At 44.7% G+C, this 26,827-nt stretch overlaps 1 protein-coding gene across 1 annotated transcript in view; it reads right to left on the bottom strand.

The window, feature by feature from the left end:
- AATF (apoptosis antagonizing transcription factor) overlaps nucleotides 1-26,434 on the bottom strand; it is a 40,087-nt gene extending 13,653 nt beyond the window's left edge. Inside the window, exons 1-8 of the mRNA XM_059829379.1 lie at nucleotides 26,350-26,434; nucleotides 23,718-23,906; nucleotides 22,669-23,082; nucleotides 21,869-22,006; nucleotides 5,210-5,324; nucleotides 4,670-4,874; nucleotides 3,733-3,903; nucleotides 2,883-2,966 (exon numbers count right to left, since the gene is read on the bottom strand). Of these exons, the coding sequence (XP_059685362.1) occupies nucleotides 2,883-2,966; nucleotides 3,733-3,903; nucleotides 4,670-4,874; nucleotides 5,210-5,324; nucleotides 21,869-22,006; nucleotides 22,669-23,082; nucleotides 23,718-23,906; nucleotides 26,350-26,434 (1,401 nt within the window). The remainder of the gene's footprint in view (nucleotides 1-2,882; nucleotides 2,967-3,732; nucleotides 3,904-4,669; nucleotides 4,875-5,209; nucleotides 5,325-21,868; nucleotides 22,007-22,668; nucleotides 23,083-23,717; nucleotides 23,907-26,349) is intronic.
- Nucleotides 26,435-26,827: the final 393 nt, after the last annotated feature.

Raw genomic sequence — 26,827 nt, 5'->3', positions numbered from 1 at the left:
AGCAGTAATCAAAATAAACTAATCATTATAGAATGTTATTCAGAAAAATGAAAGTGATACTAAAAAAAGTCTGGATCTAAATATAAATACAAAGAAAAAAGCACCCACTGAAATGTACACATATACTTTGCAGTAAGTATTATGCACAGAAGTCAGAGTTTCCGAGCAACCTCAGCTCCAACAACCAGAGATGTTGCTGCCGATTACTCCTGAAGAACCAGTTCCTTTTCTACATTTATATATGTACATTCACGGACGCAATCACGCACATGTACGCAAAAGTGCCGCACAGTTATGACCCATCCAAAAGAAAACACATTCACCATATTGTCAGTGCTCTATTGCAATGCACTCTACTCTTTCTGAATGCGATGTTCAGCTTCAGCTTACCACCCTGACAAATAAAGGCAAGCACTTTATGAAACCAATTTAATTGGGAGGTGACAGAAAACATACAGCCATTTTCTTTAGCCTTATCACTGAATCGGCTTCAGCTCCAATCTCTGCCAAATCCCACTCAACAGAAGACATTAACCAGGTCAGCGGAACAGGTGCTGCGCCGTGTCTGGCAAGGGGCTGGCATCCCCACAATTACATGCACACAATGAAGCAGTAATCTTTACAGATGATCTCTCCCAAGAAGCATATTGGGGACGGGAGGAGAGGAGAAGGGTGGAAGGGAGGGAAGGAGGGAGGGAGGGATAAAGAAACCCACACAAGCAAGAAAGGAAAATGAATGTGTAGCTGCCTCGCGGCTCAGCAGATGTCTGTGCGTGATGTACGAGGCCAGGATAAGCTGTCGTAGCCCGCTGCCAAAGAGTGGTAAGTGATTAAAGCCTCCACCAGGCTAAGCACCATATTTAGAGTCTATGGGGTTTCGAGAGTTGCACCCATTCCTCGCTGTGCTGCCAGATGTTGTTGGCTGGTCCTGCTCCTATTCACTGTGCACAGGAGGCAGCAGTTGGTACAGCATGGAATGCAATCTGGAATGTTTCCGGAGGTGCCGTACATTAAAACGGTGTCACCCATCCTTCACCTCTACCGAATGCTGAAACAACTCCAATTTGCTGCCACTTCCCTCTTGGGAAATGGCCAAGATACAGTTGTGCCTGGCAGACCCATTTGTTTTACTCAGGTGATTCTCTTCCCTCAATGACCTCTATTAGTTTAAGTTTTAATTTAGATTAACCCCAGCACCCCAATTAACCAGTAAGGGGAAAAGCTAAGCTGTGACTAGTCATATTTCTGAAATCACGATTTATCGAAGTTAAAAGTTATTAGAAGGAAAGACGGGCCATTCATCTATTGCTATTTTTCTTTTAAAAATTTAACATTTCATGGCCAGTAAGCACCTTCTCTGCACAGGTCCACAGACTGTCAATCACAGCTATTTCTTCTCGACCACTTCACTATTTTGTTACATTAACTTAATTCGTTCTGTGTTCTTAGGGTCCACTCAGTCCCCAAAGCTGAGCTTCTGGTCCACTTGGACCCCAAATTCCACCTCAGTATTATCTCACTGTGTTACGGATTTGGCCTCTTCAACCACTGCTGCCAACAAGACAGGCACTCTCCGATCTCCATTTTAGAGCCTACACAGATGAACCTGGCATCTTCACCTGCCCAAGAGATGCTGCTCAATTCACAGCAATACTAGCAGAGATGCTCTTACCATAAATACACAGCCCGGAGAGAAGCTAGCTTGGAAAACATTCCTGGCTCTGAGGCAGGCTGCCTTGAATAGATCCCTCACAAACATTAAATATTCAAATTGTCCTAATTCTGCACTAGGTGAGGTCTACTGCAAAAATTTGCTTGGACATCTACAGCAGTAGGGTTGGAAGTGCATTGAAAACCTTCTTGGAGGGGAAAAAAAAAGGCAGAATCAAAGTTCTGTGTATTTCCTATCTGTAAAACACAGATAAGAATTACCAATTTAATACATCTTTTTACTCATCTTTAGTCCTGGCTCTGCACATGAAACTCCAAATTCTGAAAGTATTCCAATGCTGCTGGTTAAATCAGAGCACAGTCACATGGCAACAGCTCTCTTCCACTGCCCTAAGACTTTACTAGCCACTCTAAGAACTATTCAGATCAGAAATTTCTGCCTTTCTAATGATATAATGGTATTTGTTTAGTCCTGAAGTTAAAGCTCTCTGTGGATCATCAGAGCAAAACTATTTTTTCGTGCACTGGGGAAGGACTTCAGTGAATCATGCTCCTCAATATACGGCAATTTCAGTATTTCATAAGGCTGGCACTGTCATTTATTAAATAAATTGCAAACACAAGGCTTCCCTAAGCTGCAGCCTCCATGCACTGGGTGCAGATTCTTTGTTTCTAAGAATTTTGCAAATAAAAAGAAGAACTGGCCTAAATCCAAGCTGGCACAACTCCAAGAAAAGTGCTAGAGAAGCCCTGCAGCTTTTTCATTCTGTAGGTAATGAGATGATTTAGGTTGAGATGAGAGTAACTTAGGTGCTTTTCAGGATCTACTAGAATCGTTTTTCATAATGGGACTCTACCCACAGAGAACAGTCACCTTTAGAGAATTCAGTAATTTTTCTCTTGGGTAGCAATGTTCACCAGCGAGAACTACAGGCACAGACCTTATCCTGCAGCCCTGACTCACTCAAGTACAGCAGTGCCAGTAATGGCAGTAAGTTTACATCCACAATGGAAGTTTAAGCTCACGTAGCCCTATATCGAAAGTCGACAGTGAAGTCCTCTGAGGTATCGACAGAGATACCGGATGTTAAAACAGGTAACTGAGTTTCACTGGTAGGAGAAATTTAAAGCCCAGAACCAACCACTTTAGTTCTGTAAATATTAAAAACCAACTGGAACCATAATTCCAACACAGATTTACCATCACCTACCTGGTGATAGAAGTCATCATCATCAAATATCTCCTCATCTATGTCCTTCAGGTGCCTGTTGGAATCTGACGGAGGGAGGACTTCCTAGAAGCACAAAGGAAATACTGAAAGCTGACATGTGTGTATTTCTGTCCCTAACTCTGATGACATCACGTGCAGCAGCTTGTAAACACACTTGAAGATATGAAGGACTGGAGAAAAGCTCCCAACATAACAAGCTTTTAAGGACTAGGAATACATTTAAAGGCAAGGCAGAAACGCTGCCAATGCCAAAATAGATTTATGATACCTTTACTGGGAAATAAATAGGACTGTGCAAAGTCTTTCTGGCAAAATACTACAGATATTTTTAACGTAATGGCAAAAATACATCTTGCAAGTGCAGTAATTCTACATGATCTCTCAGAATTGAGTATTTATTCAGTCTTAAATACTAAATTAATAACAGAATTATTACTAACATATTCTATAGGCTACATGCAGTATGATTTTAGAAGTGACTTTCTGGGTTAAAGATTCTAAACTCCAGAGTAAAACCAAAGTTTTGCAGCTGCCACCTCAAAAAGCAGATTTCATGAGCATCAGTTCCTACACCACAGGAGGGGCACAACCACAGACCAAACCTTGTTTTTCCCTGTCAAGAACTGGCACGGGAGATAATGCAAACACCATAAAACTGGAATTGAAATGTCTCCATCTTTTTCTTAGCCATTACATTACAGGAATCAACACTCAGATACCTCCTTCATAAATCTCTCACAAACAAGAATATTACCTGCTAAAGGCTCAAGCTAATTGTTTTGCAGAGAGCTTCACTGCTTCTACAGAATGAGTTATATAAACAAAATACCCTTACCGAATTTTCAGGCAAAGATTCAGAGACCGGATGAGATTCCTGTTCCTGCTTTCCCAGCACTGTATACACTGATCGCTTGGTCTGTGTCCGCCGTAGTAATCTCTCTTTGTCCATCATAATATGATCAATCTGAGTCAAGATTGAACGCTCAAAGGCACCAAAACCCTGCAACAACATTAACCAGTGTCAGATAATGCAGAAAGCTTTTCCTCAAGGCAGCAATGTTCCTCTATCTTTCCATGTCAGTGGATAAGCAGACAGCATTCCAAGAGGAGGGGGTTTGGGTTTCGTCGCAGGGATTTTCGCTAGGCTTTTTTATTTGTTTCTCAGTCTCCCTCCCTTCCCAACCTGAGGCAACCTGACACCCAGCTTAATAAAATGCCTTTGCTGTTCTGGTTCAGATGAACTTCTCAATGATTAATACTAACTCACAGATGTTAGGAGACCCTGGATCTTCGGGTGAAATGATTACCCATTGTATTAAAGAGTACACTTCCCGGAGGAGGAGAGCCACAGAAGCCCCTAGTTCTGTTATAAAACACAAACAGCTTGTTGATCCGCAATAGTGACATTTTCATAGAGCTTTCTTGCTGCTGGAGACTGGCTATGATGAGATGTCTGGTTGGGAGAACACCAATACTACCCAAGAGTTTTTCCCGAAACTTGGGAAACCATTTGCCCCTGAAAATTTTTTTCCTGCCCATCTGCTCAAAACAAAAGAGAGCAGCTTGTGCCTTTGAAATTTGACGGCTGAGCTTCTCTCCAAACTCCTTTAAGGTTGGGGAAAAGTGTGTACCTGTGTATTTAATTCTTACTGCTGTTAACTCTTGGCTTAATTTGGAACATCTGTGATACGAAACTTTCAAATCAACTTCTTCCACAAATCTCTGCTAAACAATAAGCATGTCAGCACACATAAACAAAGACTTGCCTTTCCCATTTTGCCAGATGCCAGCTTTGTCTTCTCATGCCACTTCTGCAAGATCTTGTTCCGATACGTCCTGAAGTCAGCATACCGCTTGGCTATGAATTCTGGGTAGTCCTCCATCTTTAGCTTTCGTTTGGGGAGGCTCCTCCTCTTCTCCTGAGCCTTATCCACTTGCTCTTCATCGCTACTGCTAGGGATTTCATCGTCACTAGAACAAAAATACGCAGACTAAACACCCCACACCTCTCTAAGGCAACATGTGTGAATTCTTAATGGCCCCTCCACTACCACCCATGTTTTTTCCACACCATGGTGATATTTATGCCAAAAGACCCATGGTTTAGCCCCTCCTCCGTTATCAGAAAGATTACAAAACAGACTTCCTGCAATGGCAGAAGGAATTCAAATGGCCAGGGTCTGTCACCCAGATACAGCAGCAACTGAGAGAACAGCAGAGAGGGAGTATGGTCAGGAAGGCTGTGCGTTGTCCTGTTTGTTGGAGACCAAAGGACTCACAAAGGTCTTGTCTTATTTTGTATTTACCTCTCAGTTTTTGATTGCTTTCCATCTACCAGATGCCTCGTGCCTGGGTATTGATAAAGCAGCTCATCCTGAAGTTCCACTAAAACTTTCAGCAATGCCTCCAGGGCTTTACAACCTGCAGAACAAGAGACACAAGTGACAATTTCCCACTGAGCCTTGCTTCTGGTGAAGACTTAGCTTTGCAATGCTTAGTTTCTCATTTTGAATCTGAATTTCTGCCACAGCTACTGCATGTCCCATTAACTGTTTTTCTCTAACCAGTTAGAGATGTGGTTTTATCTTCAAACTGATTTATAGCTGCTAATGTCAAACACCACCACACTGAGAAAGAACACTTCTTTCCTAAAAAGGGAGGAAGGGAGGGAGGACTGCCTTCTAAACGTCTGCCTGGCTGCACATTGGGAGTATACTGATCTAATGTTTCATCGACAAACATTCAGACTGCAGAGCCTAAAGGATTAACATATTGAAGAAGCAAGTACTGTGTGCAGAAGTGTCTGATGACACATGCACATGACAACAACCTTTTTTGCTGACTAACTCGTTTCTCTCCTGTGTTAAGTTCTGCAGCAGAGGCCAGCTTCAGCTGAATAATATGAAGCAGCACAAGGGAAAATGTATATATGTACGACCCATCTAAACCTGACCTCTGACTTTTCTTTCTTGTACATTATGTGCACGTTATAGGGAGCAGAAGGAGGGAAGGCAAAAAGGAAAACCGAACTCCTGCAGGGCTGTGACTACTGCTGGTTTCTATGCTGCTGTGCTCACCACGCAGGAGGTATAAGAAATTAGATTGTAAGTAAAATTAAATGTAGCAAGATCTGATCTATGGGGGAAACTTAAACAATGACCTGGCAAGTTTAATGAGAAGATTCTGATCAGAAAAGCAGAACTGCAGGCCCAGAGATCCGTAGAAAGAGAGAAAGCGAAGGAAAGACTGGGGTGGAGAGGTGTACAAAATGATCAATACGTGGTGTGAAGATTAGTTTTACAGGGATGCATAGCTGCTTTCCAGGGTATTTGCAGACACAAATCCTGAATGCAGATCTGATGCTGTGTACCCAAAGGCTTTCAGAGCTGACAATTTTCTTGTATCTACGCAGATGCAGAGAAAGCGATCTCTGTTCCAATGATCTTACGTTCTCCAAGGACACACAGTTGCAGCTGACTGTGGGAAGGGTTAACTGCACACTGTTGCAGCATCTGTTCTTTAAAAATAGTTCTTTTGTGGCAACCAACAAGCCTCCCTGCAGAACGTTCTGATATAAAACAAGTGTTTGTCTAGGCCTACACAAACTCTCCCTTTGTACATTGCTACACATCAATCACAGGGTCAGCACTTACAGGTAAAACACTTAGCACGCTTCTATCAAAAAACCTAAACTGAACTTTACACAGATTAATTTATATTTACCTGACACTGGTGTATTGCCTTCTACTTTTACAAAGAGGCGCCACAGAAAGGGGAAAAAATGCACCGCGTGGAGGAACGCAGCACACCGCTTCAGGATCTGTTTTCTTGCAGGATACGTTCACGCAGGCTTGGCTTCCCTCCCCACGCACCCCAGAACAAGCACCCTCACAGGCAGCTGTAACCCTGGCTGACGGAGCACATGGATTTGTCCGGAGGGCAGGAGGAGCACTGCGGTGGTGGGACGTTCCCCAGAGCTTCCCTTGGCAATCCCTGCACCAGTTCCTCCACTGACGTGAAGTCAGGAGGGCTGCTTGGCTTAACTCCCAAACCTGTTTCTTTCTTTGTGGTTAGCATAAAAGAATGAAGAGAACTTTTCACCACTCGAATTTTTTTCTTTATTTCTTTTTTTTAATGGAGGACACAGAGATCATGGGTAGAGTGAACAGCAAATCTTCATCAGCCAGACAGAGACAGTGCAAGCAGAAATCAGCCCAGACATTCAGAGGTCTCAATCTCCCGCATGTTACCACTGTGATATTGCTCAGTTGTCACCATCTTCAGATAAATTACGGCCTGACCTCAGTAACAGGAATGTCAAGGAGAAGATGCTTTAAGATTTTTGTTGCAGATCAACTGTTGGACTCATCCTCCCCTGGCCTGCGGTTCATTTTAGATACGTTCTGACAATTCTTCTATATAAACCTATTAATGGATTAGGTTTGCAGTACTTGTAAAACAGTCGTGTGTTAGCATCAAAACAATTCCAAGAGACACACAGACAAAAGCCCTTAAAAATGCATTTGTGGTATGTGTCTGCAGCTAAAGCATCGCTTGCGAAAGGAAAATGCCCCCACCCTAGCCCGAGTGCACAGCTTACAACAGCAAAATCTTTCCCGCTGCCTGCAACACAGCTAAATGTCCCCAGAGCTTCCAAAACTGTTTATTTCCTACCCGCTGCCTATCCTCCAGCAGCAGTGCTAATGCACCCCAGGTGGCTTTGATCCTGTCAATTACAACTGGAGTAGCACTCCAGCTCTTCTGGGGTATATCAGGGCCATGGCAAGCGGGCAAGGAATAAAGACAGGCTCAATCTTCCCCAGGCTATGAGATATGGACCCAACAGAAGTGGGGATGGGGAGCAATTTTATTTGGAGTGAAGGGGGTGGAGAGGGCAGGGAAGACAATGACCGTGCATCTAACCAGGTGGGAGGGCTAATTATTCCAGACAGTGGCTTCATCATGAGCCTCTTACAGCTGGGTAATTTCCGTGCATTCAGTTCTTGTGTATTTAATGGCATTATTGGATGGCATTCTCATTGTTACTGTTGGGTGCTTAAGTGTGCTGTAAACTCAACTTCAGAAGCCAAGTGTCACCCTCCCCTGCCCTCTTCCCATCCAGCCCTGCCCTATCCGTTTCACATTTAATTCCAGAAGGGACTGTTTTCTTCCCAGTCTCCTCTCCCTCTTCATCTTCTCTTCCCTCTATTGCCCTCATCTGCCTCTACACCGTCTGCTTTGGAGAAAAGACTGAATTCATTTGTGAATGAAGGCAGAGTAAAACAAAACTGTTTCATAGATGCAAACTATGCCATTTTGAAGGAAAGCCGGGCGCTAACCCTCCTGCTCTCCTACCCCCTCCTAGCACATTTTTTTTAATGCCACTCCTTGTCTGAAACATGCAATTAAACAGAAAAGAGTCACAAAGATGGAGCTTCCAAGCACGCCAGTACATTAAGGCAACCAACTAGCGGCTTTGACATGTGATAACCATCAGGTTTGTTCCTCCTGCTCCCTTCCCTGCTCTGTTCACAGAACAAAGCCAGCAATACCTCTAAGAGCACAGGCAATGCCAGCCCTGACCATGTAGCAGGGGCCTCCCGCTGCCACGAGCTCTGTTAGATCCTAGGCAGTCCCTGATGATTTTCAGTTTCTAAAGCTTTTGGGACCGAGAAGATATCGACACTGGTTTTCACAAGCACCATAACCTGGCCAAGACTGAAACAATGCTGTTAAAGCTCTGTGACTACCCTCCCACCACTCATTCACCAAAGGGATGATCCTGATGCCAAAGGCCTATTCCCAGAGCTGCTACACTAACTCTGCCATCAGTATCACTTCTGGGCGTTGCTCTATTGTGCTCAGCCAACTACAGATGCTTATACATCCCTAGCTGCCCCTTCCCAGTCCAGCGCACCAGGCAGTGGCTAGTGACTGCAGGCACCACACTGAGAAAGCAGCTGTTAAGTTGCAGTATGTAGAACTCTCCCGACCTGACTTTGCAGGCACAGCCCCGTAACCCCAGCCTGTGCCTCTCCCACCCTTTCTCTCCCACTCTGTGCTGGCAGCTTTGCTGCATCTCTCTTACAATCTGCACTGCAATGTGCTGGTGTAAATATTCTACCTTGTATCATCATCAGTGTCACAACTGACAGCGTTAACATTGGGCCATACACCATCGGTGAGAAAAATCTCAAAACTATCTCTTTTTCCAGCAGTTACTTCTGCATGTCTACCCTCTGTTTTTTGAGGACAGGTGGCTCTGCACTGCCTTAAAACCAAAAGCAGCTGGATCCCTTTACAGCATTTCAGTATGAGCAAGTAAAATCTCCAAAACAACCGCCCATACTCTGTGTGTAGGAGAGGCCAACTAACCCCAGGACAACAGGCAACCCCTCCTTCCATCAAACCTTTTCTAAAGCTGCCCTTTGGGAAGGAAAAAAGGATGCTGAGTGGGATCCATCTGCAGCTGCTCCAAGAACACAGCAAACGTGGTTTGAATATAACTTCCAGCTTAAATGGGACTCAGAGTGTCTGCGGTGAGACGCTAACTTGTAAGAGTCACTTTTAAGAGTCCATGGGAGCCCCTTCATTTTGTGTACAGGAGTGAAAAAGTTGTTCCAGATCCAGCAGACAGCATATCAATCCACCAAGAAAGCTGCAAGCCAGTATCAGTAAATCAAAGTGTGCCTTTCTGTTAATACTCTCTCATACGTTCTCATTTTATACATCCCTTCACCCAGTCAGAAAGTAGCCCTGGAGTATTTAGCTCCATTCAGGGATAGCACTGCCATGTATCAAAGTGTCAGGAGACCCACCAGAGATGAAATCTGTCCTACTGCTCTCAAACCACAAAAATCAATTTTGTCAATGCCAGTGGTTACGGACAAACTGGCTGTGCTGCTGGCGTCCCCCCTCTGTGTGGGGTGGCTCCTGGCTGCAGGGTACCGACCCCACGACGCGCTCCCCCCGCCAGCCCTCTCCGCATGGAGAGGGCAGCCGTGCCTCCGCTGCCGCTGAAACTCAAGCACTGCCGTGCCGGGGACTTGCAGGCATGATGTGCTTCTGCCCATCGCTCTTAAGTTCAGCCTTTCTACAGCAAGGCAGCTTCCTGCGCAGAAAAATATCTGCGCTCTTTTTCATGACCTTTAAAAACGGGGTCTCATTTCATCTTCCCAAGCAGCTGCGGAGAGCAGCAGCTGGTGCGGAGCAGCAGGGAGCGGCCTCACGCAGAGACACTTTAAGTCGAGGGAAAAAAGCCGGTTCCTCAAGGCCAGGCTTTCAAAGGTATTCAGAGAGAGCCAACCAGTGGGATTCCCAAAACTGCTCCACCAGGCAAGCTCCTCCTGGCCTGACCCTGGTGCATCCACCCAGCAGATTCAGAATATGACAGTAGCCTTAAAATTGGAGCAATCCTCCCAGGATTTTCCCTCCACCACTGCATGTTCATGGCACCTTGCAGGGCGCGACGGGGCACTGCTGTGGCAGTGCTCCCCTACGGAATGGTGCCTGCCTGTTACTGCGTACGCACCGTATGCAACCACAAACAGGAGCAGCGTTACCGTGATATACCAGCACAAAACACCGCACACACGGGACACGGCTGAAATTCAGAGCCCACGCCAAAGCTGGAGATTAACTACTTTTTCCCCTCAATTAAATCTGAGGATCTGGCATCACAGGAATATCGTCGGCATGCAAGCTTTTAATTTTCAGTGTACCTCCACAGGCTGTATGAAGCGCTCACACAGAAAAGCTGGAACAACGCTGGTGTTTGAACCACGATACGCAGAGCAAAAGCTGCGCTGCCAAATATTGGCAGAGTTCCCCTGCCAGCGTAGAGAGTCACCATGTCACCACTGCACGGAACAGGCGCAGTGCCCAGCGCGCTGGTCGCGTTATGCAAATAAAAAGGAGAGGAATCAAACCTCTTTTATTTTAATAGCTGTACATAATGAAGAGTATCTTTATCAGGTACACGCATTTATCCCAACATTCAGATATCGAGGGGAAATTTCCACTCCTTTCAAACGACTGTGGGACAGGAGTTAAACTACAGGTCAAAATGGCACTCAATATGCTGGCCTGAGAACAATACTTCTCATTCAAATCCACAAGCCAGCCACTTGCACTAGTCATCCCCAGCAATTAATCCCCCAAGAAACACATTTGATTAAATCTTTTCAAGCAAATCCTTTGCTTTGCTTTTGTTAGTTCACTTCTTGTCAACATCTATTAAAATATGCCTTTAATTCTCCCACAATCTTAAAAAACACCGATTCCACTGTCTTCAACTTTAATCAACTGTATGGCCGGCATTTTTCATTTCATAATAATGTGCTGTTTGGAATTCAAGAGGCAGGCTCAACATCAATCATTCGGCAAGAATTTTTCCACTGCAATAAATATGCAAATGAGGAAAGCCAGTCAGTCGTATTTCAGGCCCGACTTGCTAGTGTTTTAAAAAAGACACAAATTTATTAATTGCCGTTGGCCAGCGGAATCCTATTACTTTGGGCATTGATTACAAAGCTGTGTGAGTGATTATTGTGCAACTCGCAGGCTATCCAGGCATGAGGAAAAATTATTAAAGCAAGGCAGAGATTATCAACTCAGAATAACAATAAGCCTTAACATTTTAGGCCTCTAACTTCTTCAACAAAGAATTACGCCAGAGCTCCAGTGTATCATAATTCTGAAGTCTGTCAGTATTACTTTTGGAGCTTGCTCTATACTCCCAACAGCAGAGCAAGGAAGAGGCGGGGGGAATTCCTCCAGGTATCGCATCTTAAACACGGGGCTCTGGACAACAGCTTGTCCATAATTCCCACTGCGTAGCTAATGGTAGGGGGAACAACATGGAGCAGGCAGGACTCTCGCTATCTTCCGCTTTGCACCCCTGTACGTCCTAGTGCCCCAAACCCAAGATGGCACAGAAATAAAAAGCCACTGATAAGCGTAAGAGACAGAAGCTACAAGAGCCAGCCTAGGCTAAACTATAGGCTAGCTGCAAGCCCTGTGGCAGCAGAGTGTGATCCGATTTTTTTTTAGAGGTGGTGTCATTACGTATACGTTTCTCACGGACTTCAGCTGAATCCTAGCATAAAGCCCTTGTAAATCTGTCCAGGTTATTTTAGGAAATGACAGGAGTAACATCCCCTTCACGCTTCCCAAAACACTGAGTTCTTGGAATTTTAGCAAATGATGGTAGGAAAAAAGGGCGACTTTTCTGCTGATTGCAATAAAAAGGTCTGCTCTATTCCGAAGGCCCAATTTGCTGGTTCCATTGGAATGCAAATGATGCAAAAGCCTTTGCAGAGGGGAAAATTGTGTTCCTTCAGCACAAAGGAGCCAATGCTGCAAACCCCTTTCACACAAGCAGCTCAACTGACTCCCAAAGAGTTACAGAACGGACTCAATTTAGCCCTTTCACTCTAATATTACTGCATTTGACAGTAAGGACAACGGGATCAGCCATAGATGAGTTTGCTAAAAGTAAAGAAAATAACTAGATGCAACAACAGAGTAAAAGGCTTGGTATTCAAGGATTTTATTAGTGGGGACTGGGGGAGGGGGAAAGCTGAGAAGGGAGAGAAAGAGAAACACTTCCATGAAGTTCATGCTCTACTGATTCGCCTCAACCGTCATCTTTTGATATCACCCAAACCAGGGAGGGGACGGGGCTTGTAAAAATGAGATTTATAAAACCTGATGTTTTGCATTACTGTAAATGTAAAGAGGCTGACAGCATGCATTCCCGTTTCTGGCAGGCAGGAATCCCCAAGCACATATGCAAGAACGAGAAAGGAAGAAGAAATGTGAAATTTCATAGTTATCTAGATATTAAGGCCAGAAGGGAACATTAGCCCATCTAGACTGACCTCCCCATGTAATACCAGGCCATTAGTTACATTTATCATGACAAGCACTGAGTTTCCATCTCAAGGTAACCAATTGCCAATTAATCCGAGTTAGCTGACATTTGCACATGCTTGTCTGGATGCTTTGCAAGCCTTTGTTTCCCTGCATCTTGTTTGTGAAGTATACAGACTAACATGCAGAAGTATTTAGTTAAACTCAATTTAATTAGCTATTAATTATCTTGGGAAACTCAAGTGTAGGCAAACCTATCTGATGTGTTTAAAGTGTGGTGCAATCCCACAGTCCGGAGTTCAGCTGTATCAGGTCAACAACTACGGACTCTCCTACCATTTCTTCCACTAGAATTTAAGACAGCTTTAAAATAAACCTCAAATGCCAATAGTGTCCAACACATATGGCTATGGAGATAACCTATAAAATGGGAGCATTTCAATTTTACCACATCTATACAGGAGACGCAGACATAAATTCTGCTCAAAACCACTAAATACCACAAGCTAAAAGCCTTGGCGCTCACTGAGGAAGGGGCAAGAGGGTTTTTTTTTCAAAAAAAAAGCCCAAAACTGCATGTTAAATAAATATCCTGCCCTTCTCCACTACCTCCCACACAGAATTTCTGAACAATTCACAGACAGTAACAACAAGCCATAAAATACTTTCCTGGTACCTCACACAGCCCAAATTCTGCACGTGCACAAAACATCACACCCCGCATTACCCAACTAAACACGCACACAAACAACAACAGAGCTCCAAAACCGAGACCTGGGCCTTCGTCTAAAGCTTCTCACTTCGTATCTCTTCCCTCTCACTCGCTGGCACGTACGCAGAAGGGCTACCCATGAGCCCGGGAGCTTCTCATCCTTACTGACCCCAGTTCTTACCAAAAGCTCTCCACGGCATGCGATCATTACAGCAAAATTTAGAAAAAAATGGTCTGATTCATTCATTTACTTTAGCTAAGAGAAAAGTCTTCATTAATGTCAACAGGCTTTGGCTCAGACCCAAAAAGAGTTGAATAGATTCTTCATTAGATCAGAGGGGAAAGGTGAAATTTGGGGACACCTGCATCCACATCCATTTACATCAAATTCAACCCTGCATAAATTGACAGGCACGATGTTTTTTGTATTCATAAAGTGTCTAGACTAATACAATTCAATTAAAATGAACTACCGGTTTTAAGTGGGCTAGATCTGATCACAATAATTTACACTCAGGCTTGAAACCCAGTTCTGCTGTCACACATTTGTGCAGGCTCCCAGTAAAATCTTCAAAGCAAGAATATATTTAAGTCCATGATCTTGCCTAGCACCAATTAATCCTGTAACTGCTCTATGCCTCTGGAAACTGTGTAATCTGCCTGTGCCTCGGTTCCTCCCCCATTCCCCTGTGACACCTACCCTGCTCTGTATTAATGTATTATCATCTCCAGATGTATGTATGGATACATCGGAGTTTTTAAAGTGATCCATGAATAGAGATGATAACAAAATGATGACTGGAATTATTGGCAGCTGATTCCTGCAGGCTTCTCTGAAAAATCCCAAGCCTGTGTCATTTCATCTGACAGCTTTTCTCTAACCAGATGTGTACAATGACAACCAGGTGCAGCCGAGGAACGAGGCAGAGGGTGAGCCCATCAGGCGGAGCATGCTGCACGACCGGAGAGGAAGACGCCTTGCCAGACCCATCCTCTCTTACAGGAAGCGGAACACGTCCTCCAGCACCTAAAGCAGACTTGAACTTATCCGAAGTTAGCCAACGCTTAATCAGCTTCTTCAACATGACTTACCTGGATGTTGCATAGAATGTAATTTCTTTTGTTTTTTAAAGATCAGGAATCAGAGTAACAGAATCCAGCAAAAATCCTCTATTAAGAAGACACTGAGAACATACACTAAATAGATACTGAATAGAATCTTTCCCTCTGTCTCGAATCCCTTTTCAGCAAAATATTACAGAAGTACCCCAAAGAAAATAAAGATATTCAGTGTGAAGCATTCATACAGAAACGTTTAATATGCAAGAACGCAAAACCAGAAAACACATGGCATCTTTGGAGGTCTCCTGCTGGCAATGAATGTAAGTGGGATTCTTAATCACATCCTTAAGAGGCCTTGTCCACAAACACGCTGTTTAGTCACAAGCAGATACTGGTCACCGAAGCAGCCAACCAACCTGGCGTACCAAGAGCCCAACTCAGGCAATTATGATAAAGGTCCACGTAGCTCCAGGTGGAAGCACAGTCCTTTACCAGCACACCCACTACAAATGCACCTATTCCCACCCCAGAAACAGGCATTTCTGGGTCAGTCAAAGTGTTTGGACTGGACTGTACATTTTAGGAACAAGAAGTCAACATCTCCATTTCCCAGAAGGCACCGAACACCCAGCCTTGTGCAGTCCCAGGCAAGTCCTGCAGTTTTATAAGAGTTCCTTTTAGCTCTGCTTTTCAATATAACATAATTAAATAGCAACCGTTGGCCAGCTGCACCTGAGACATATAACACCTTAAGGGAATAACTTATCAATCTGAAACGTAAGTTATCCAGCAACTGACCCTGAGTTGAAGAAACTGGCTACAGTAAGATCATGAACAGTGAGTTGCTTCCTGCAAAGTTTACATGTAGTTCACACTCGTTTCCCTTGTTTCATCTTTCCACATCTTTCTTTTGAATAAAGTTTCTTCACAGCTCCCCCTTTAAAAGACGTATTGAAGGACTTAGAAGGTGCACATGCTCTAATATTCTGCAGTCCAAACTCAGTAAGAAGAAGGAAAGGCAGGACTGGGAACCACTGTTCAGGCGGCAACTGCCCTTTTCCATTCCAAGGTGTAATTGCATCCCTAGAGCGGCCGCAAAAAAACACACTCTCTGTACTGCCGCACAGGCTGCAAGGAGGACCAGAGGACTACTTGTAGGGTACAAAAAAGGACTGGTCTCCATCGTTACATTTAACTTACTCCTAAGAGGCAAAATGCACTATTCTACTATCCTCGGGCCCCGGTGCAGCGTGCTCACAGCATGAACAAGGTCATGCGTTGCGGCATTGCTTATCAGCCAGCTGTGCTAACTGCAGCACTCTCCAACGCCCTGTCTCCAATATAAGCTCATCTCTGCATGTGAATGAGCCCAACGCAACAATTCTTCTGGAGGGATTTCAAAGGGGATGCTACAGAAATGCTAAATGATGGGGGAAACAAGGTTCCTTCTGGATCATACATCCTCCTTGAGCACAAGGAATACAGGAGTTGCATCCTGTGCACGGATGCCATGCCACTAGCTCACGGCCACAGAGAATGTCCATGGTTGAATCATCTAGAGTAACATCACAGTGAGCAGGAAAATAAGATACAGTTGACAACAGAGAATACAAATTAAAGTTCAGACATCACTGTGAGTTGAGAAAAGGTGCACAAATCTCAGCAGAATTTAAAAAGCTGTATACAATTTTGTATCTATTAGCAGCAGACAAAGCACTGTGCTGAAAAGTTTGGGCCGCTGCTAGGCAGAGCTCACTGCTGCTGCTCTGTTAATACATTAATAACCCAGGCAGGTTTGGGGATAATGGCCTTGCAAGCACATGGAGCATTTCATTTTATTTTTTTATCTGATTCACTTTATTCAGGTTTATTTTCTTATTGATCACAAGCCTTTGTATAACTTCTCCATGGCTCTACAAAGTCTAAGTAACAGTTAATATTTGTTGCCCCCACTTTTGTTCCTTCAGTGAGCAAATCCATTCTTACAGACCCCGCATGTCTACCTTTTACCAAAATGAGTATTCTCTCCGTTTCTCCAAAACAGCTTATCTTGAGCTTACGCTGAAGAATGTGTGATTCCAATATTTTCTCTTAATCCATGAACAGATGGAATCAAAGCAAAAAAAAACCACAAAAATTCAGCCAGTAGTTTGCATTTCAGGGAACTCTTGGAAAGTGAAAGCATATACATACGAAAACATATACAACTACTCGTCCCTTTAAAGTCTTGCAATTTCCATCAGCATCTTGCCTTCTGCAAGAGCCTCACCTGGGTTTCTGTATGTTTTTAACTCCTCATCTTGCCAACTAAAAACTGAAAATAACACATTATATTTTTGAAAAGCTAGAATTCCCAGCTCTTTTTGTGAAGCATGAAGTATCCCTGTCTAACTACTAGTCATTGAAACATTGCCAGCTTAGTGTTTTTAACAAGAATTGTAAAGAGAAAATAATTAAAATAGCAAGAACAGCTACCCAGGGCACATACAACAGCTTCTAGCCTTTGTTGATTGAGAGAGATAATTTCTTAAAGCTCTTGTTGCCCCCCTGCCCCCCAATTAGCTGTGGGGTTTTCGTCACTGAATCAAGGTTTAACATAACAAGCCCCAAACCTAGGAACCGTTTAATTCCTGACACCGGTTGTGGCTTCACTAATGTTGCTTCCACCTCTTCTTTGGCTCTCTCTTGCCCTTGAGGTAATTTTTCGTGACATTTTCACGAGATCCACTTCTAACCTTCCTCCCCCTCGAAAACATACATAGAAATATGAATGGCAGGCATGCAATCTGTGCAGAGACACAGCACAGAAACTTGCACCTTGCACTCTTTTTCTATGTAAATAATGCAAGAATCCTGCGGGAACATGCCAGGGATTGGAATTTTTAATTAATGGGTCTCTTTAATGTGCAAATCAGGAGCAGATTGCAAATTCTGACTTGCATTGATTATGAAAAACATTAATTGAACGTGCAAGACCCCAAACAGAGGCAACATCTCAAGCCCTGGACTAGACTGGAAGATACGGTGCAAGAGAATACAAATGTATCTTGGAGAAACAGACCACTCCAGGCAACAGCACCTCAGAAACGTAAGCTGTGGGAGTTCACGTGTGCAGTGCATTAAACATTAAACATTTGCACTGCATTCAGAGTGCAGCCACTCTGATTTCAGTATTAAAAACCACTCAGACTTTCTCCATGGATGCAAAAGAGGAATAAACATGAGCTCCATGACCACAGTTTGGTCTCCAATTTGTATGTAAAAAGGGTGACAGAAAAAAATCTAGAATATAATTAAAGATTAAAAAAAAAAAGGAAAGAAAAAGTAAGACAGTGCAAACAAAGCAATGCTGTCTCTTTAAACAGAAATTCATCCTATATAAATTATGGCCATAAACTTTTCCTGCAGTGCAGCCTAATTAATTCTTGTTCTATACACAAAGGGAAATGCTGGGTGACAAATGGGTGTGAAGCCTGAAAGCTGCCAGGTCTGCAAAACATTTTCTACTTCAATTTATAAGCAATTTTGCAGTAAATCATCCACCAGAACCTGAGAACTCAGGAATCCAAGATTGTCCAAGGCATGTTGTATCATTTTTAAAAAAAAAAAAGTATTCCATAAAAGGTTACAAAAATAATAAATTAAATACCTGAAGTTTTATAACCTCCAATCTCAAAATTTGGAAAACAAGCATAACCTTACCATTTTCTCTCAAATTTGGCTTTAAAACTCCAAATGTATAGAACATTGCTTTCTATTCTTTAACACAATTACACCCAAACCCTTAGGGAATTTCACTACCACGGCTAGCTGCACAGAGGGTTGTCACAAGTGAGAGACACCAAAGAGGCAAATACAGGAAGGACTGTTTTCCATTTCAAAAAAATCATCTTTCCTGTGAGCACAGAGCAGAAATCTCACGAGCAAGGGAAGGACTTGGGATAAACTACCGGACGCATTCTGGGGCAGCATTCAAAGAGATGCGAGGGACTTGTCCGGGACCTCAGAGAGAGCTGGGTGCCGAGAGCTCTCGGTGCCCTCCTGCCCTCAGCAGGCTACAGCGTACGCCCAGAGTCTGGATTTTTGGCACCAACTGCTTTGTGCAACTTGAACACCAAATCATTTCCTCCTATTCAATGAAGATGGTGAAAGCGTGCCAAATTTGTTTTGTGGATTTGGAAAGAAGTCGTGAGGCTTCCCTGAAAGGAGAGTATCGTCCAGCCCAAAACAGTGTCAATACCACAATTATCCCAAATCCTGTCCAAGAGTGAAGCACATCACGTGCAATGGAACCGTATCAACATTCAGCATTTACAAAGTCCTGTCTTCCACTCATCTTTGAACTTTCTCATGCACAATTCTTCTAAATTTTCCTGTCAGGGGAACGGGATCCTACCCATAAGCTGGTAACACAAGTGGGATGAGAACTCAGGAGCCCAGAAATCACAGAATCACAGAATCACTATGGTTGGAAAAGACCTGTAAGATCATCAAGTCCAACCTGGGGGAAAAAAAAAAAAAAAAAAAGAAAAAAAAAAACCCACCACACAACAACAAGAAGCCACAACCCACCCAACACCACACAGCACCATGTCCATCAAGCTACATCCCACAATGCCACATCCACACGCTCCTTGAATATCTCCAGGGAGGGTGACTCTACCACCTCCCTGGGCAGCCTATTCACAATGTTTCACAATGTTTACCCAGCCTACTACATCACCATTCAGAATCGAGTAAAAAAGTTGATCAGCTGAAAATTAGGACTTTTATTGGAAGCTGATTTATAATAAGTGAGATTCCCCCCCCCCCATAAATCAAGGTGCATCAATCAGTGAAAGAACTTTAAATATATTATGACATATATTTTCAGAAAGGATTTTGTTTCACCTCCTGAACTGGCAGGTCACAGCCCTGCTATCCAGGCAGAAGCTCCGTGAGTGAAGATGTAACACAGCTCAGACTGCCCACGGGGTAAAGCTCTAAGCTGTTGATTAGACATGAATCCCTCTCACAGGGCCCAACACAGCGAAGTAAGAGAGAAATGGGTCTTTGCCACATAACACCAACTACATCCCTACTCTTTCGTAAGATCTTCACGTATAAACTTACTCCTTATTTCATGCTTGGCACTTTGTAACTTCTGGAAAGAGCATCTTTGCAGGGCAGTGAAAGACAGCTGCACTGGACAATAGTGTAGCTCATCAAAAATTACTACTTATTGTAACCTAATTTATTGTACAACTACAGATTTTATTTTAAAAAAATAGAAATAAAAAAAGGAATATGACTTTGGTCCCTTAGAGAACACCGGAAAACATTAAACAAGTGTAGTAGCAGCAGAACGTTCCTAAATTCATTACTTTCTGTCTGTCAGTCTGAGCGCTTCCTCTGCTAACTTTGCCCAGGTCACTCCAGCTATATTTTCTTGCTGTCTTCACAGATGAAATACAGAACACAAACCCAGGCTGTCAGGAGCATCATAGTATACTACTGCAACTTTCCTGCCCAGATTATGAAAAAAGGGTGGGGAGGGAATCACTGAGCAGTTATTAACAGCGGATTTTCCGTTAGCGTTCTGGACAACTGAAAGATTAACCTCTTTGCTGTACTGTGTACAGTATTATACTCCATGTTCCTGGATGTATTTTGCTTATGGGAAATATCAAAATGTCAACCATTGTTTCTATTAAAGGTCTTTAATGATATTGCGTTCTAGACCTGTAATGAAACATGGTGCTCGGTGCAGTTTGTAATGCATCTCATTAAATACATTAATAACATGCATTTCACTGAAAGGTCAGCTTAATATTGTTGGGAGTTTGCCTTTTTTTCCTTAATCACTTCATTTAAAGCAGCAGAGCTAACTTTAAAATATGAAGTATCTACCTCACCTGCTGTAACTCCAGATAAGCTGATTAGCTACCATGTTCAGATCAGGTATAAGCCATAAGACGACAGTCAAACCTTGGTGTAGGGGCAAGATTCAGGGTCCGGTTTGATGATGGTGAAAAGTTCTTGGCCCAGTTTTAAGATGACTTGGGACAGCCCAGGCCAAAATTTCTCAATGCGCAGGTATCAGTACAGCATGTACAAACTGGCACATCGTGTGGCTGAACACATACACAACCACAGCCAAACAGACAGTTCAGATGTTTAGGATGAAAGGCTGCAGACACCACTACAGTGTTTCCCACCGACTGGATCGCATAAGGGGGCTTCTCGGGATCCTCCATGGGGTGCTCACCTATGGAGCTGAAATGTTCTGGAAAATGAGCCGTATCTCAAGATCGGCAAAGAAGAAATAGAAGTGAAAGGGGTAACCAGCCTGGCAAGCTTTAAAATGCTGCTGGGCTTATCTTTATTATTCAAAATTACTAGAAGAATACCTGATAAAGTTCATTAATTAGCGGGATTAGAAAAAAGAACAATCTATGTATAAACATTGTTGTCTGTGTGGTTTTTGACAGAAAACAACAAACATGTCAGGGAGAAATGCGTATCAACTGATACCTGCAGTAGTTTGGATTTATTCCTAAGGGTACATACCAGACATTTATCTCCCTGTGCATTTACCTTAAGGCCAGTAAAAAAGATGTCCAATTCTAAAAATTAAATAGACCCACAACACACTGAAGTTGAGTACTTTGCACTTATCAACCGGAGCGTGCACATTGTATTTGCCATATTGGAGCATCTACTACAAATCTCATCAGATCAATATCATTAATAGCTATCCCAAGAAATAAACAGATGAAGCAGCTCCAAGCTGAAAAGGTATTTGCTGTTGATTTAACAGCACAGGCCGTCTCCTTTGAGCTACATTACTCCTGGTTAGGGCAAATCTTTGCATTCACTGACCCAGCACAAAAGTGGTACCACAAGGTGTCTCTGGACAAAGAAGCATGCCAACTCTGCACCAAACAGCAATAACCAAACCAATTATTCCTATGATCCAGCATGAAACTTAAATTTCATAAACAAACTTCAGTCCCCACATGAACTAGAAACAGCAGCGAGACCTGAGCTGAGGCCTTCCAACATTACGTGAGTGATGACAGGCCATGGGCAGAGATCAACTAGGCATATACAGACATGGGTGAAAGGAGACATTTTCCTTGGCTGGGGTAGGAAACACTTTCTGGTTTCTGTTTGCACAGTACCTAATGAATGATTAAGGCAATACAAACCAACAGTTAATACTGCAGACACAGGCAACTCAAAGCCCTCACTTTTCCCAGTAACACTTCCCCGCACAGGCAAAACATATTGGCTACAGCAGAGTCTACCGAAAGGATAAAGACTGAAGAATTCTTACAGTTCTCAACAGCATTGTCAAATTCTTGTCCACCTTCCTTTCTGAAGATTGGGTAAGTATCTGGCTGTGGAAGCCGGTTGACTGTTATGAGCGCCTTCTGCATCTTGATTCTGCCTTCCAATAGTTGATCCCACAGTGCTTCATAACAAAGAGAAAACAAAACAATTTTAGCAAGCCAAAGCACTTGCTCCTCATAAAGGAGCTGTTGATTTAACAGCACAGGCCCTCTCCTTTGGGCTACCTTACTCCTGGTTAGGGCAAATCTTTGCATTCACTGACTCAGCACAAAAGTGGTACCACAAGGTTTCTCTGGACAAAACCACATCCTATCCTACGATCCTGACTGCAACTCTGTGACCCACAAAAGAAAAAATCATCCCTTTGCATTACTGTTTAAAAGGACATTCTGCAAATGGAGGTTCGAAAGTCTAACAGGACAGCTAGAAAGAAATTGCATTTGGTATTACGTTCTGAAAAGAAACAGAAGCGGTATCAGCATCACTGCACAGCACTGCCAGTGTAGAAGTCCCCATCCCCACCAATACTCCAAGTACATTCAGTAGTGGTTCAATTAAGCCAGTGGATAAATACACTTCATAACATGAGGTTTTGTACCAGCAGTGACACCAGCTTGCACAGCAGATTTGGCAGAACGTTTGCAAATGACTAGGGCTGCTGTAGCATGCACATGCAGTATGCTAACAGCTTGTTACAGGCTGAAGTGGTTCCTAACATGGCCAGTTTCTATAGCATCAGCAAGGTGAAAGTCTTGCCAAAATACAAAGCAAACATGCACAAACCTAGCTGGTTCTTCACAGCTTTTCCTTTTTCTACTTCTTCAGCCTCTTGTCCTTTTGAGAATGTCATCATCCCCCCATCATCATCGCTATCTTTGGTTTCCTTTATAGCGTCATGATTTTCACCCCCATATTCTTCCTCATCACTTCCTTCTTCCATGCTGGCATCATCTCCATCTTCCCCTTCACTGCTTCCTACATCATCCATCCCCTCTGTAAATTTCTCAAAGTCTGTGATATTCTGGAAACTGAACTTTGATGCCTTGGCCTTGACAAAAGGATCTGTCTCTTCATCATCTTCCAAATCATTCTCCTGGTCACTGCCAGCACTGCTGGGCTTCTCCTTTGTTTTAGTGTCTAAGCTGCCATTTTCTTCTGCATCTTCACTGCCGCTGTACCATTCATCTAATGATTCAGCTAACAATTAAAATAGAAAAAAGTTATTTACTTACAGCAAAACGTGCCACTTTATAGTACGCATCATCAATAGCTACAGGTTTGGGCTACAGGTACGATGTTACTCTTTGTTTTGGCTAAATAATGGAAACACAAGGCCATATCCACAAAAAGATCTCACCTCACATTTTCTGCAGCAATGATTAGTAGAACCACAGCTTAGCTCTCCCAAGAAATAATGACATGATAAGCAAACAACATGGTCAGAATGTGCTATATGCATTTTTAAAATGAGAATCTGTATATGCTTGCAGTCCCCAAGATGTATTGGCTTAAAAATGGGAGCTGCTTCTTTTCCTCCGCACAACTGTTCAGTCAGTGCACTGAGCCTCACCTTAACACTTAGTCACACTCTTTCCTCAATCTGCAGAAGTGACCTCCTCTTTGGGATTTCCCTTTCCCTCAGGCCATAAAATACGGCTTGAATTTCAGGAAGGCACTTCAAGAAGATGTCCAACTTAATTGTACCTGTTTATTGCCCTGTAACAGGGACCTAAAGTTTGTCATCTCAGTTCAGATGGCGCTAGCTCAGTTAACATGCTAACACCAAATTTTGAGTAGTCTAGTGAAAAGGGGAAAGAAATGAGATTTCTTACCAGATCCTTCTTCAGACAGAGCATCTCCCCAGAGTTCTTCTTGCAAGGCTTTGCGAGATGTAGCTTTTCCACTGTACCTTTTATCAGCTTCCAAGAGAGAGGCTGAAGCTTTTTTCCGTATATTACCAACAGGGAAAATGTCATCTGCAGTTTCATCCTCAAATTTGTCAATCACTTTAGCAACTGTAGCTGTGGGGGGAAAAAAGGGAGGAGGCATGTCTAAACTGAACTGAATTTCAGACTAGAAGAACTAGCTGCAGGAAGGAGCCTCGGAAGACTCCTCACGCTCTACAAACAAAAATATACTGCAACAGTGAGCTGGGTGGCAACACAGCCTCACAGAAGAGTCTGGCTTTTAGGCTCTGAGAGGGAGCAAGGCTCTTCCCTGCCTGGTGAAGGAAAGCCAGTACGCTAATTTTCTGCAAAGGGAGAAAGGTTGCTGGGGAATCAAAGAAAAGATGAAAAAAAAAGCCTCAAAACTGGGTTTTGTGCAGATCAGCACCAGTCCTTCCTAGGACTAGTTACTACTAGAGTAACACTTAAAGTCTAGCAGAAGAGATAAGACAGGTCCAAGGGTATTTTTCAGAAAACATCCTGTGACTTCTCTGCAGCCAGAGGTGTTCTCCCACCTGCCAGGCTAAATTTGCAGGAGGAAGGGAGATGTTACATGAATGGACCAATTCCAACCCCCCTCTCAGTACTCTGGACTTCACCATATACTGGTTTGGTACCACAGGGCTCACCTTCAATACAGACATGAATGTTTATTAACAAACACTAAAAATCCTGCTGAATTCTTTTTTCTTTTTGAATGAACATTGCCTCCATTCACACTTTCTTCCCTGCCTCTTTTTTATTTGAAAGAACCTGCACAAAGCGCTAGACAAACTAAGCCTATCCAAGCCTTTCCACGGATTCGTGAGGGTCTCATGAGAAGTGCAGTCCTCCAGGTGGAGGACTCCATAAAGCTGGAATACCTTCACTCACTTCACGCTTACAGATTAAATGAGGAAAACTGCAGTTCAGATGCACTTTGGCCTCTTGCTATGTGTATGAGCCACATAAACATGTAAACGTTTTAGAATGGCTAAACAGAGAAAATAATTTCACTGTGGTTATTACCCTCTTTCATACCCATCTTCTCCAGGACACAGAAACAGAGCAGTCCAGCAAAGAGAATACATCATACCATACTCCCTCCTTATTTTCATTCATGTGCAAGACACCCTGTATGCAAAATTACAGGGTTAGCTTTGTTCAACCAATTGAGCGATCAAACTGGCTGAACATCGCTAAGTGCTCTTTTAATGTGTGTTTGGAAATGTTAATGCCTCACATATAGTGTTTACTTGGGGGGGGGGGCAAAAAAATCTCTTGCTCATAATCAAAGCAAGAAGATCAGGTTTAAATATAGTCACTCCAGCTACAAGAGGATGGCAAGATGCTTGGCACCAAGGAATGACTGGGCAAGAGGGGCAGACGCAGAATGACCTGTGGCACTCAACGGATCTTCTGGCATTCTCAGTCTTGGCACCACTAAAGTATGAAGTCTGAAACTAAATCATGATTACTAAAATGGAAAACACCTCTGCTTCATTCGTTTCCCTAGGGGTTACGAAGATGTTGCTTACAAGATACTATTGCTCTCACCTACACTTGTACGGAAGAACCAGGCTAGCTGGCACAACGTTTACTGTGACTGGAGCCTAGTACCTCCTAAAGCCAACCGCTTCAGGTTAACTCGCTATCTCAAGCGGTGAGTGCAGGGACTGTGTGACAGACATGTCCTAGAGATGAGTCCTGGGCCCGTGGCTTGGCTGGTCTGCTGGCCGGTGGAGACTGCTCTGGAGAGGGTAAATCAAGGAAACATCCGGCACCAGCCTGGAAACTTAGAAGATGACACCGCCACCTACATGTCATGGGGAAAGGGGCCAATGTCTCAAAAATCATAACTAAAGCAAAAAGAGTTTGATACAAAATAGAAATCGGTAACTGGCCGCTGGCAAGCATCCAACGCGACACGTGCAGCGCGCTGCGGCCTGGTCTGAGCGCCCTGTGAGCCGGAGAGGGGTGTCACCAGCGACCCGTCTGCTGGGCCTCCTCCCCGCTCCCACAGCCGCTCCGGCCGCGCTTCGCTGGCGGAGGAAGCAGTCCTGCCCCGGCGCTGCGCTTTGACGTCTCTTTTCCTGGAGGTTTCCAGCCGGATCCGCTCCCCAGCCTGGCTCCGCACAGCCCGGCCTGTGGCGGGGCCCGCACCGGGGCAGCCCGGCCTGGGCAGCCCCGAGGTACCTCGGCGCTGAGGTAAGCCCGACCCATGAGGCAACCCCGGCCCCTGAGGGAGCCCCGGCCCCGGCGGTGACCCGCCCGGGCGCGGTGCGGCGGGTGGCGGCGGGCCCAGGGCCGCTCGCTGCGGGGCGGCCCGGGGCTGGGGGCATGGCGGGGACCGCCGACCTCCGGCCGCGATTGGGGGAGATCGAGGCGCCCCGCGGGGCTGAGGGGGTCCCGTCCCCGCGCCCGGGCCGAGCCCCCCCCGCGGCGGCGCCACGTGCGGCCTGTCCGGCGGCTCCCTGCCCGCCCCGGCCCCACCCCCGCTGGCCGCGGGTATTAAACCCTCCTCCCGGCGCTCCCTCACCTTCCTCCGCGTCGTCCTCGGGGTCGCGTAAGCTGGGCCGGGGGTTGAGCAGCTCCTCCAGCTGCCGCGCTAAGGGCGCCGCCATCTTCTCGTGGGAGGGAGCGAGGGGCGGGGCCGCGGGGCGGAGCTCGCCGGGCGGGGGCGGGGCCGGCGGCTCGGGCTGGGGCTCGCAGGGTCCTGCCGCCCGCCGGGCGGGAGCTGGCTGCGCGGGCCGCCTGGCGCTGGCTTAGCCCCGCTGGCTGCGCGGCGCGGAACTCGTGCTCCGCCCGCGCGTTAAACAGCGCGGGGCCGCTGCGGGAGCCGGGGCCCTCCTGCAGCAGTGAGGTTCTCGGTTCGCCCCGGTCCGTGTGCGCAGGTGGAGCCTTACACCGGGGTTACACCGGGTGGAGCCTTACAGCAGAGTTACACCAAGGTGGCTCCTTACACCAGAGTTACACCAGGTGGAATGTTACACCAAAGTGGCTCCTTACACCATAGC

The sequence above is a fragment of the Gavia stellata genome, chromosome 25, assembly GCF_030936135.1.
Source record: "Gavia stellata isolate bGavSte3 chromosome 25, bGavSte3.hap2, whole genome shotgun sequence".
Taxonomy (NCBI): Eukaryota; Metazoa; Chordata; class Aves; order Gaviiformes; family Gaviidae; genus Gavia; species Gavia stellata.
The sequence above is the reverse complement of the archived record's forward strand: the minus strand, read 5'-3'. Positions and strand labels throughout refer to the sequence as shown.